At 58.5% G+C, this 12,266-nt stretch overlaps 2 protein-coding genes and 1 long non-coding RNA gene across 7 annotated transcripts in view; all 3 read right to left on the bottom strand.

Annotated features, from left to right (window-relative positions):
- Nucleotides 1-8,964, bottom strand: part of eml4 (EMAP like 4) — a 14,997-nt gene extending 6,033 nt beyond the window's left edge. For 2 of the 5 annotated variants that reach the window (XM_019859986.1, XM_019859988.1), the window contains exons 1-11: nucleotides 8,563-8,964; nucleotides 6,273-6,443; nucleotides 5,619-5,724; nucleotides 5,168-5,338; nucleotides 3,594-3,728; nucleotides 2,379-2,404; nucleotides 2,194-2,232; nucleotides 1,550-1,673; nucleotides 1,124-1,273; nucleotides 946-1,015; nucleotides 223-333 (exon numbers count right to left, since the gene is read on the bottom strand). In XM_019859986.1, coding sequence (XP_019715545.1) covers nucleotides 223-333; nucleotides 946-1,015; nucleotides 1,124-1,273; nucleotides 1,550-1,673; nucleotides 2,194-2,232; nucleotides 2,379-2,404; nucleotides 3,594-3,728; nucleotides 5,168-5,338; nucleotides 5,619-5,724; nucleotides 6,273-6,443; nucleotides 8,563-8,596 — 1,137 coding nt within the window. In that variant the 5' untranslated portion in view covers nucleotides 8,597-8,964. Of the gene's footprint in view, nucleotides 1-222; nucleotides 334-945; nucleotides 1,016-1,123; nucleotides 1,274-1,549; nucleotides 1,674-2,193; nucleotides 2,233-2,346; nucleotides 2,411-3,593; nucleotides 3,729-5,167; nucleotides 5,339-5,618; nucleotides 5,725-6,272; nucleotides 6,444-8,562 lie in introns of those variants that run through there. The other 3 variants (XM_019859987.1, XM_019859989.1, XM_019859990.1) reach the window with 3 other exon arrangements.
- Nucleotides 6,675-8,556, bottom strand: LOC109510024 (uncharacterized). Its single transcript, XR_002167040.1, has 2 exons — nucleotides 7,755-8,556; nucleotides 6,675-7,680 (listed from the first exon to the last, which is right to left on the bottom strand). It is a non-coding gene; the product is annotated as an uncharacterized LOC109510024 (long non-coding RNA).
- Nucleotides 8,965-11,181: 2,217 nt separating the features above from the next.
- The window catches only part of tspan14 (tetraspanin 14), a 3,557-nt gene continuing 2,472 nt past the window's right edge, over nucleotides 11,182-12,266 (bottom strand). Inside the window, exons 5-8 of the mRNA XM_019860001.1 lie at nucleotides 12,173-12,266; nucleotides 12,049-12,099; nucleotides 11,733-11,846; nucleotides 11,182-11,293 (exon numbers count right to left, since the gene is read on the bottom strand). The exon at nucleotides 12,173-12,266 is cut by the window's right edge and continues 212 nt beyond it. Of these exons, the coding sequence (XP_019715560.1) occupies nucleotides 11,228-11,293; nucleotides 11,733-11,846; nucleotides 12,049-12,099; nucleotides 12,173-12,266 (325 nt within the window). The 3' untranslated portion in view covers nucleotides 11,182-11,227. The remainder of the gene's footprint in view (nucleotides 11,294-11,732; nucleotides 11,847-12,048; nucleotides 12,100-12,172) is intronic.

Here is a 12,266-nt window from a genome sequence, read left to right as displayed (position 1 = left end):
ACGGCTTTGGAGAAGGCCAAGGAGCCCACGCCTCGCTCGAACGTCCCCAAGCCGACGATCTGCAGCGTGGCCAGGCTGCCGCTGTCCCAGACGCGCACGTGCGGCGCCACGGCCTGGCCGGCGAAAGGATTCGTCAGGTGAAGGACGCGGAAGAGGACGGCGGCGACGGAAAGCTACGGCCGAGAGGGGGGGGGGGGGGGGCGCTTCGCGGGGGCCACTCACGGCTTTGGAGAAGGACAAGGAGCCCACGCCTCGCTCGAACGTCCCCAAGCCGACGATCTGCAGCGTGGCCAGGCTGCCGCTGTCCCAGACGCGCACGTGCGGCGCCACGGCCTGGCCGGCGAAAGGATTCGTCAGGTGAAGGACGCGGAAGAGGACGGCGGCGACTGAAAGCTACGGCCGAGAGGGTCTTCTGCGAGAGAACGCGTCCCGACCCCCGAAAACCATTTCTCGGCTCCGAACGGCCCGCGCGACGCGCGGGATGGACCTTTTCCTTCCCGATGTCTTTGTGACAAGAAAAGCCCTTTTCAATCTTTTGCAACCTTGTGGAAGGGCCGCCAAAAAGAAGACAGCCGCACACGGGGTGGGGCGCTGTCTGTCGGAGCGTCATCGCTTCCTGGATGTCACTTGCAAGTCGCTGTCCCCAACTCAATTCAAGCGATCTACTTGCATTCCCCCCAAAAAGTCCGACGCGCTTTTCCTCGTTTTCGGAAAACGTGACCGGACTTGGGCCGCGATGCCGTCGAAGGTTTCGACAGAAAGGAAATCACGCGCATCGGACGACGGCGGATTTGGTCGGCCTCGCTTTTTGCACTTTTGACATCGCGGAGGGCGCCTCGGTAAGGCGCCGCCCTCCCGCGGCATTCGGCGGCTCGACGTTCTCGCCAGAAGACACGGCCGGCCGGGCGGCGCTCTTTTCATTCCCAAAGTGCGGCGTCGGCTCACCCGCCCGTCTTTGTCCACGCCGGCAATTTGCCCCGTGGCGATGCGAATCTCGTCGGGATGAACGGCCAGACTTGCGGCGCCCATGCGAGAGAGACGCAGAGAGCCAAAGAGAGGGAGACGGTTGAGATGAAGCGGGCCGGGCCGAGCGGCGGGCCGGGCCGAGCGGCGGGCATCTCACCACTTGACGCAGTCCGTGTGTCCCAGGTAGTGCTTCTGGGTTCGTTCGTCCGCGTTGAACAGGACCACCACGGAGGCGATGAAGTACACCATCTCTCCGGTGGGAAGCAGGCACACGTTGGCGCGGCAGTCTCGCCCGCGGTAGCCGTAGCTGAAGGCCCGCCGGTCAAGGAAGAGCCGCCGGCCGGTTCCGCCTCGCGCGCGATCCGTGTCGTGAGCTTGCGCGCTTGACGCCCCTGGCTTGCCGACGCTTCTCATCAAAATACCGACGACTACTTTGGATCCCGGGGTCTGCTGCCGCCGTCGACCGCGCTAGCGACTGCCCCGCTGACGTTCTCGGCAGTTACGTGACGCGCGATTGTGAAGGCGCTCGAGAAACGGGCACGCATCGCACCCCCGGGAGAAGAGCCGAGCGCGCAAAGGATACACCCATTCCAGCTTGAGCTTCTCAGAAGGAAGTTCTGTGCGGACGTCGTCGTAGTTTTCCACGTTTGAGGGCACGAACATGGTGATGGGGCGCCCCCGCATGAACATCTTGACGTGGTTTCCCTCTGCGCCGGTCCCAACACACACACACACACACACACACACACACACACACACACACACACACACACACACACACGCGCGAGCGTCAAGCAAAGGCTGCGGCGCAAATCTCAATCGGGGGCCCCAATACTTCCAACACTGAACATCAGTTCCAAAAATGAACCAACGATGGGATGAATTTCAATCAGCGGGTTGCACGCGGATGCGACGGACAAGCTCGCACCAACCGAGGCCAAGCAAATCAAAGTGAGGACGAGGCGGCCACAGAAACACCCGCTCGCGCGAGCTCGCTCGCTCAAGCCAGCCCGCCCGCCCAGGCCAAAACGACGGCGGCACAAACGGGCGCAACATCACACAGAGCGGGCGGTGGCGGCGGCGGCGGAGAGACGCTGAGCGTGGATGCAGAGAGAGGGACGGCGAGAGAGCGCCAGAGAGACCAAGACAAAGATCGGCCCGCCTCGCAAAACGTTAGCATGCCGGAGGGTTAGCTGGTTAGCCCGCTAGCCGGCGCTCAGCACTTACCCGCCTGGCTGTTTTTCTCCCGAGTCGACATTTTGGCCGCTACGAGACAACGACACGGTCACTGAACAAACAACCGACGGCAACGCGCCGCCGCCGCTCAAGCACGCGCGGCCAACAAGACGTGACGTGAGAACGATGAGGATGATGACAGACTTACAGGATATTTGACAAAATCAAGCCATTACCTTGACTCACCGCCGGCTCTTTGTGCCTGCAAGCCAAACGAACAAAGAGCATCAAAGTGTGTGCGTGGGAGCAACATGACAAGTGGCCGCCGTTTTCAATCAATCAGTCAAGCTTTATTTCCAGAGCACTTCTCAGACCTAAACTGTACTGTGCTGTACAGTCAAACAAAAAGAGGACCCCCCCCCCCCACAGCTCTATATCCCCACAAGCAAGCCTACGCTCGCACAAACACCCGCACACAAACATGCACACGTACGCGAATGACCCCGATAGAACGTGGCTTGAAAATCCTCCCCCCCCGTACGCATGCGTTCGTTCGTTCATCTCGACTAGCGTACGTCATCAAAGCACGGAGCCGGCGGGCCGGCTGGGAACGTAGAAAATGCAAAAGCATTTTTGCCGCCCTGCGCTTGAATTCAACAGCTCGTTCAGCGCCGCGCGCGCTTTGGCCAGCCGGGGGCAGCGGAAGACAAGGAGACGGCACAACTCGGGAGTGGCTCTTTGCGGAGGAGAAAGAACCGATGCCAAAGTGGCCACCGTCTTGGTGGGAATTTCACATTTTCGGAAAAAAAAAATGGAAGGAGCACCTCAGAAGAACAACGACTGCGCCGCTTTTCTAACGCCCTCCAAGCCGTTTCAAAGGCCGCGGTCCTTCCGACGCGTCGACTCGGAAGACGTCCGGAAAGCGGCTCGCTGAAGCCGAGCGGAAAAGGGCTCCCGGGAGAAGAAAGCAAAGCCTTCGGGAGATACGCCGAGCGCGAAATGAGCTCGATCCTTCGGCTCATTTGAAGGCTGACCTCCAGGTGAGATCAGGGGAAAGGGGCCTCCCCAACGAGGCCGTCTTTTCCCACGTTCTTCAACGGGACCGATGATGTCTCCTCGGGTTCGCTTTGTCGGACGGGGCAATCGACAAGAGCTTCTCCGTTTCAAAGGTGCCCTGGAGGCAATTCAAAGCGCCGCCGCGTCGTTCCCAAGGACGCTTGGGCGGCGCGCGCGCGGAGCCGAGACCCAAAACGCCAGACCCGCTCGGCCGTCTCAACCGCGGCCGCCCCGAACCATCCAAACGACAACAACGTCGGCACGAAAGCCACCGTGGCCGTTTTCCAAGAGCAAGCGCTTATTTTTCCGCCGATCCGACCGTCGGGGGGTGCGGGGAAACACAAAAAGCAAAGTATTGGCCGGCCTCGCGGCGCAGCGCGCCGCGGCGCACGTACCTGTCAGCATTTTTCACCACTTTGGCAAGCAGTTTGGAGGTGGACGCCGCTTTGACCAACTTGCTGCGGTTGTCATCGGACGTGTCCCAGGTGCTGCTCTGGGAACGCTCCACGCCGGCGGAGCGCCTCGGAGCCCTGACACACACGCACGCACACTTTCGGTGAGGGACGAGAGGAGCGCTCGATGCCGAGGGGCGGACGGGGCCCGCCGGAGGGCGGTGAGCGAGCGCCGGCGACGAGCATCGGAAAGGACCACCTCCAAAGACCGGGGTTAGGGTTAGAGAGCGAGCGCCCCCGGCCGGCCGGGCCGCCGGGTCAAGGCGGAGATGGCTGAAGCGAAACCTGGCCAGCCGCCGACTGGCCTGAGCCAAAAAAACAAAACAATCAAATGCGGTGCTTGTATTGCGAGATTTGAGCTTGATGCGCGCGCGCACACGTCGGCAGTGCAAGTAAGGCGGCGAGCGGCGCGACAACCTTCATCCGCAATGGATTTTGTGACTTTCCGTCTCCTCCGGCGAGTATTTTTCAAGAATGAGAGCGATGAGGGTGCCGCGACAAGGATCGGCTCCCATCAGTCACCGAGCGCTGCTCAAAACGTTTTCATCGGAAAGAAGAGACAAAAAATGACGGGCGCCCGCCGTGGAAAAATCAATCGATCAAAGAACGCTAATTGGATCCATTCTCTATTTCCCCCCAATGACTGCTTCTTCAGCTATTCTTGTTGTGGATTTGATGCTTTGGGATTTCAAACAACAACATCGAAGCACCAATGACGACGTCAAATCACACGAGCGACTGACGTGACGCTCGCCGGCTCGGCTTGTTGAAACCGCTCGCCATGGTTTGGCGATGTCACAGCAGGCGTGAGCAAATGTCTCGTTTGACGATCAACGGGTCCGCCTCGATGGGCGATCGGAGAGCAATGACCCTCGAGAGGCTGAAACGAGACCACCCGGACAAGTTGCGGTCGCGATTCATCTGTCACGGGATCGCCGTCTTCTGACACACGGAAGCCAAGGCCATTCCAATGGAGGGGGCGCTACGTTGGAACCATTGACGGCGTCCGAGCGGCGATCCCGAAAGCCTTTGGACGCTTCTCGGATGAGCGCGCCGCATCCAAAAGCCTCCGCAGTCGCGCCTCGAGACTCCGACTCCATTGATTCGACAAGCACTCGTCAAAACGGCTCCTCTCTGCAATCGACGGCCGCGGTCAAAGCGACACGTCTTGTGTCGTTCCCCCTCGCGCGAAGGGGAAAAGCCACCAATCGCTCCCAGCCTCCAACATCGACCATTTGGATTTGGCCCGCGGTCGCCGACCCGCAATGTCGACCGAATACCAGCACGGCCGGCAAGTGCCCAGCGGGAGAGAAAGCGCGGCAGAGGGGGGGCATGCGGTCAGTGAGCCCGAAGCGGGCCGAGGTGAGGCTCCGACGGCGCTGAAGGGGAGGAGCCACAGGGGAAAGGAGGGCGGGGTGCCGTGAGAGGGGGAGGAGTCAGGAAGGTTAGGAGCGGCGCGGTCTTCTCGGGGCGGGCCGGCCGAGCGGCGGGCGAGCTCGGGCGGAAAGGGGGCGCACCTGTTGGGGGCCGCCTGGCTTTTACCCGCGTCGCCAGGCTGGGCTCTCTGCGGACCCGGGGGATTGCGGGGGGCCGCGGGGGAGGGGGCGGCTTCCTCCCGTCGGTGGAGCTCCTCCGAGGGACATCTCCGGACGCCCGGCGCCTCCTTTCTGGGATCCGCCGCCGCTCCGCTGCGAACACGCACACAGCTGCGGCTTCATTGCGGCCGTCGCGCGTCGACCGGACTCGACTTTGCCCTCGCGCCTTCTCGCGTCTCCTTCGGACGCGAGCCTCCCGACCGAGTTGGCGCAAGCCAACGGCGGTTCGGGACGTGCGCAAAAGAGACCCCGCTCACGAAAGCAAGTCACGGCCGAACGACGGAGGCGAGAGTCGACGGCCGCTTCTCTGGCGCGCCGCTCCCGGACCGCGTTCCCCGACGAGCGGCCGGCTCGACGGTCGTTGGCGGCTTACCTCTTGGCGGCCGAGGAGACGGTTTCCTTCCTGGTGATGGCGGCGGAGTCTCTCTTTCGACCAGGTGTTGCTCCGTTGCTGATGCACGAGTTGGAAGAGGCTCCACCTGAAGGACGAGCGTCGGGAGTCAGGAGCCAAAGAAGACCGCCGCGGGGACGTTTGCGGAGAGCAAGCGGCCATCAAAAGTGCAACCTTCATGCTTGGAAATGCTGTCGCCCCCCCCCCCCTTCCACCTCAACGTGCGCGAGTACAAAAATGTTTTCATGCTCCGACCGGGACATGCGGCGAAGGTGCTCCGCCTGTCAGTCAGACTCCACTCGGATGGTGGACCGCCTTCCCGGAGCACGTCAAGGTACCTTGGCGCCATCTAGCGGTGACCTCACAAAATGCAACGACCTCAGCTCGAACGTCGCTGCCCCAGACCTCGCGCCTCTCCTTGGTGTATCTGCGGGGGTCGGGAACTACCGCCGTTTTCCATCAACGCAGCCGATTCAAACGACGGGCTTGTCGTCAAGCGCCGGAGAAGCCCGAAGCCATCCCCATCAATTTGACATCAACGTTTGACAAAGTAGCGCGCTCCTTTTCTCGCAAACGTCACAGCGACGGCAAAACGTCGCCGCCGGTCTCGACCTGAGCCGAAATAAAGCAAAGTACCTTTTCCTCCCCGCGGTTTCTTGACGTCTTCCGAAGACGCCAAACGGCGAAGAACGTCGGCCAGCGCCGCTTTCATCACCGTCACTTCGTCTTCTTGCTGCTGCACACGAAGCTCCAGCGCGCAAAGGCGCTCGTTGACGTCCGACGCGCTGACGCCCGACATGCTGTCGTCTGCCAACAGCGCAAAGACCTTTGCTGAAATGCCAAATGAGTTCGGAGAGCAAAAAACAAGAGCGAGAAAAAGCCACCCGAAGCGCGTTCCGCCACCGACGCCATCTCAAACCCGTACGCGTCCGCGGAGAAACGACAGAATAAGTCAACATGCCAGGCAACGAGCTCGCAAACGTGGGCGCCGGGGTTTCGACGCTTTCCCATTTCTCATCCCGCTCCGTTTTTTTTTTTCATTGAGCAAATGCAGTCGGCTCGAAGGAGTTTTTCGAGCGGCTCGGCGTCGCGCCGCTTCGGGGTAAGCGACGGGCGCAAAGTCAACTCCGATTGCCCAACGACTGTTGCGCCTTCCCCGCCCGCGTACGCCCGCACGACTGTCAAAAGAAAGCGTCCGCGCCAAAGTCAACGGCATTTTTTGACATCAAGCCCCAGAGCTCATGCGTGTCATTTGTTGACTTTCACTTCACTTGTCGTTATTCAGTGACTGAGCGGTGGACTCAAGTTACAGGCTAAACCAGGAAGTCAACCACTCAATTTGTTTGGGCGCTTTCGACAACGCCTACTCGAAATGCTGGCGGCAGTTGCACTTCCACCCACAATTCACTGCATATTTGACCAAAAGAGCGGCAAACTGTCGAAACGGGTGGAACTCCTCTGCTGGAAAAAAAAAAAAAAAAAAGTACAAATATTGAGATCTGACATCATTTACAACTTCCATCTGTGGGATTTCAGTCCATGTTTTCAAGCCACGCACGTATTTCTAAAGTCCTCTCCGTATTTTGTCCGAGTGTCGTCGCCAAACTTGGCCACCCCCTGCGGCGCAGATGAAAGTCATTTCATTTGTGCCGCACGTTGCACGTAGAGCACATTCGACAATAAAGCTCGACTTGACTTGATCAAGTCGCTCCTGCCGTTGGGAAGGAGAAAAAAAAAAATGGCCGAAGGGCGATGCACCTCCAATGCAACCACGGAGAAAGATGGCTGAAGATTTACAGCACATGGAGAGACTGACGGATGAAAAGAGATTCGAGGAGGGACCGGGCGTCATCGGTGGGTGGAATATACGTCACCGATTGGATGAGAAGGACCACGATAGTGAGAGGACACGCTCTCCGCTTCTTGTCTTACACGCTTGAATATTTTGCTTTTCATTTTGTCGTCATTAAAACGGTCAACCGAAGTCCAATTTCGGGATCAACGTGAGGTCAGGCCAGAATGGAAAGAAGATTGATCTTGAGTACTGTCAAAATGATCTTCTCACCTTGCCTGAATTGGACGGGACAGAATTAAAATGTGTTCAAAAAGTGTACTGACACCGTCTGGCGCCAAGGCCGCACACTCCTAGCGGAGGAAATAAGAACCGGTTCCGAGCGGCAGGCGGCGTTAGCGCAAACACCTTCGGGGCGAAAAAGAAAATGTCAGGAATGCGCCGAACAATACAACAATGGAGACGTTTCAGTTCAGTCCAAATCAAAGGCGGCAGACAAGGCAGCGGCACCTGCCAAGATGAGTTGGAATGTGATCGCTTCATGCGGAATTCATTTTTCTTGCCCCTCTCAAAAACGATCACTTTTCTTTGCACTTCGGTTGTACAGAACAGTAGTTGGGCCTTTTCAACCAAGGTGTGTCGACTTTTGCTATCCGCCGCACAAAATCAAACCCTCGATGTGCTGTCAGTGACATGCAAACACAGCGGCCAGCAGTCGTAACATTTCCTGTTCGGCTTATGTCAGAACAGCGCGAAGACACCGAACGAACACTCAATACGGACGGGACGACGCGACGGGGCCGCCGCCAGAGCCACCGGGACACCAGATCGGGATCCATGGATCCGATCTGCTTGGCAGAAGCGAGACGTCGAATGTACACACGCGACGTCTTGGAAACGCATCACGTCAGCTTTCGACGGACGACCCACCAAAAGGTCAAAAGAGCAACTCGTTCGCGCCGACGCCATCATCCGTGGCGTTTATGACCCGCGACCGGAAGACGCGCTCGTTTTGTTCCACGGCAGCGGCTCGGGGGAAGGCCCGCGCGGAGCCTCGGTGACACGTGGAAAGACGCGCGCGCTCAGGCCCGCCGATTCCGACACGCGAGAGCGACCTTTGACCCGCGGACTCACCCAAACTGCCGCCGCCGCCGCCGAACGCGTCCATCTCCGCTCAGGCGACGTCGGAGGCCCGAGGGAGGCCCGGCCTGACCCAGCCTGGCCCGGCGGACCTGCGTTCCGACCGGGAAAAGCGAACGCCGATGCCTTCCGCTTTCCGCTTTGCTCTTTCCGCTCGCGTTTCCAGGGCGGGCGGGCCGCGGTCCTCTGCGTTCTCCGCGACGCGGGGCACGACGAGTCTCTCCCGGAGTCTCGCGCGCGCGTTACGGCCGCTGAGGACGCCGAGACGGGAAGGAAGGAAGGAAGGAGTCAAGTCAGCGACGAAGCCAAAGTGACAGAACCGAGGGACGGTTACACACGCGCTCCCTTCCGTCTCTGCCCGCGCACTTCGAGGGAGGTTGGGGGGCGGGGGAGGTTCCGCCTCAAAACGGACGTGGCTCTTTCGGCGGTGGCGCCCCCTGTTGGTTCAATTCAAATTACAGTCTTGGAGCTGGGCTACGGAATCTGATTTGTGCCAAACAAGAATCGTACAAAACGTGTTGGAGCGCAAAAAAAAAGAAGAACAATCGAACAAACGCTTTTAAAGTACAAACAACAAACAAACGATCAAGAAAGACGTGATGAAGTTGAGAGCATTGTGTCATGATTATGCTCTCAATTGAAAACATTTTAGTTTGTGCTTCCAGCCTTTCCTCTCTCGACATGGGTGGGCGGGCCGCAGGAGGAATCCGTTCTCATTGGCTGATTAATTTTTGACTGACAGTTCAGTGACCCAGAGGGAGTAGCCGAGCAACTTCTCCTCACATAATGGGGGACAAATAAAGGTTATCTTATCTTATAAGCGGTTTCGGGCAGGAGGCAGGGGACACGCCGAACTGGTTGCCGCCTCGCCTCAGGGCACACACAGACAAACAACCGTTCACGCTCACGGTCGCACCTCGGGACAACTTAAGAGTGTTCCATTAAGTTACCGTGCGCGTTTATGGACTGTGGGAGGAAAGCGGAGTACCCGGAAAAAAGCCACGCAGGCACGGGCGGAACGCACAAATTCCAACGGGAAGGCCGGAGCCGGAATCAAACGCCACCCCTCGGCGCTGTGAGACGGGCGCGCTAACCAGTCCGCCACCGCGCCGCCCCCAGACAGAGTAGACGGCTCGATTTGCGTCTGAGGTTCCTTGCGGCGGTAATCGATCACAAGCGCCTTCTCGACCCTGGATCGAAGCATTCGACTCTATTGAGGAACATTTTACAAGCTAGTGTGTGTTTTTTCCAAGGAAATTCACAGTTCCGTTCCCTCAGGAATGAATGTCTCTCGGGATACCAGGCAGGGATGCGACATTGGGGCAAACACGGAGAAGCCTTTTTTTTTTTTTAGGGGTCGGGGTGTGTGAAATGTGCAAGTCGCACTTCTCCGGACCCGGCGGTGCAACTGTACGCCACCAACACTGAGGGATCGCCACCGTCCGGACAAAGTCGTGCAAAACGCCAAAGCAAGACGGCCGGCCGGTGGCTTCGATTCTTGAGCGGTCCGTTCGCGTAGAAATCCTTGCCCGAGCTGGCTTGGAACAAGCATCATATTTATTTGGAATAATAGTCACTCTCTTTTCATTTGGGTCGATGCCGGTCATCAGGAAAATAGAAACGAACTCCGCCTCCTCCCACAGCGAGGAACGGAAATGTGAAATAACTGCCACAATGTCACCCTATTGCAGCATTCAAAGCGGCGCATTTGCGTTCAAAACAAAAGGCGACTCGGTGCCCGCTTCAGCCCAACACGGCACGACACCACGACGACACCGAACGCGCGACAATAAAACGATCGGCCGAGCCCGTTTCTCTGTCACTCCTGTTCCGGAGATGTTACACGATTGTCACGGTTCTCCTGTCACGAGGTGCACATATCAAACGGTGAGATTGGGATCGCGCTCCATCCCGAGTCACGGCACAACGCTTTGCGGGTAACCAGACTTCACTCGGAAGCAGAAAGCGCGTCGAAAAAGTGGCTTTAATATGCGCAACAGGTTCACATTGAGCCACAGGGCGGAGCTTCAGGAATCCAGTGTGTCAAAGCAACAGGTCACGTCGGGTCACGCCGGCCCTTGGCTTGGCTTGGAAGGATGTCGCTCATCCGAGTGACCTCAGTCGGCTTTTTTGCTAACGTGACTTGAGTCTGCCGCCGCATACCGCGACAGCTGCGGCGAGAAGGCGCGAAAAGGCTCGAGCGGTCATCGCCGTCCATCGCCATCAAGCTCGCGGGGGAGAACCAGCCGCCGCCGCAATCAGTAAGAGGATCGGACCTTTTGAATGTCGGAGATGAGCGACCTGGCCAGGTAGATGCCCACCATCTGACAGACAGCACACGGACGTGACACCTTAGCATACTCAAGACCACTTTTGGACACATTTTTCACTTGTTTCTTGTGACCGCTGACTGGTTTACTTTCAGAGGCTTTTGTCGACACACACACACACACACGGTCACGTCGGGTCACGCCGGCCCTTGGCTTGGCTTGGAAGGATGTCGCTCATCCGAGTGACCTCAGTCGGCTTTTTTGCTAACGTGACTTGAGTCTGCCGCCGCATACCGCGACAGCTGCGGCGAGAAGGCGCGAAAAGGCTCGAGCGGTCATCGCCGTCCATCGCCATCAAGCTCGCGGGGGAGAACCAGCCGCCGCCGCAATCAGTAAGAGGATCGGACCTTTTGAATGTCGGAGATGAGCGACCTGGCCAGGTAGATGCCCACCATCTGACAGACAGCACACGGACGTGACACCTTAGCATACTCAAGACCACTTTTGGACACATTTTTCACTTGTTTCTTGTGACCGCTGACTGGTTTACTTTCAGAGGCTTTTGTCGACACACACACACACACACGCACACACACACACGCACACACACATAGCTCAAGTGAACATAAATTTGCACGGTTTGGCATTTCTGAAATGCTGCGTTCCATTTCCGCCAGCTCTAAGAAGGCACCCCGGAGCCTTCCAGAAAGTTCAACTTTGGTCTGGAGAAAATGGAGCCAAATTCTTTCTTCATTTTGTCAGAGGGGTTCCATTGACAGGATTTGGGGCGTGGACAGATTGTGTTTGATGAGCTTAAAGAATGGAGAAAAAAAATGCGCGCGCGCGTGCGTTTGAACACAGACAGACAAAAGGTTGACTTTGCGACGCTCGCACCTGCAGCAGCGAGATGACGACAAAGACGATGGCCAGCGTGTACAGATTTGCGGGTAACCAGTCTTCCAGCGCGGCGATGCAGCCTTTCACGTAGATGTGATCCGGCCACTCGGCCTGAAATCCACGACGACATTTGACACGACGGCCACAAAGGTCAACAAAACAGGAAGCCGCGTCGCCGCCGATTTTCCGGACGGCCAGCGGACCGCGGCGCCGGTCTCGGAAGACGACCTTTGGCCTCTGGCCACGCGCCGACCGCGAGAATCGAGGCGAGCGCCGGAGTCCGATTTGCCGCGAGAAGCGTCGCTGGCCTCACCTTGGCTTTCGTTCTCACGTCGTAGCCGCACTGCGTATTCAACACCGAGTCCTGCGGAGCACACGAGCGCGCACGTTTGAGTCGAAGGCGAGCCCGCGCGGCGGGCAATCGCCGGCCCACTCACGGCGGGGTCGGCGACGCAGCAGGAGAACGGAACGCCGCACTTCTCTCTGCTCCGATGCGTCCCGTCGCAGCTGAAGTAAACGTTGACGTCCCAG

The sequence above is a fragment of the Hippocampus comes genome, unplaced genomic scaffold, assembly GCF_001891065.2.
Source record: "Hippocampus comes isolate QL1 unplaced genomic scaffold, H_comes_QL1_v1.1 scaffold39, whole genome shotgun sequence".
Classification (NCBI taxonomy): domain Eukaryota; kingdom Metazoa; phylum Chordata; class Actinopteri; order Syngnathiformes; family Syngnathidae; genus Hippocampus; species Hippocampus comes.
The sequence above is the reverse complement of the archived record's forward strand: the minus strand, read 5'-3'. Positions and strand labels throughout refer to the sequence as shown.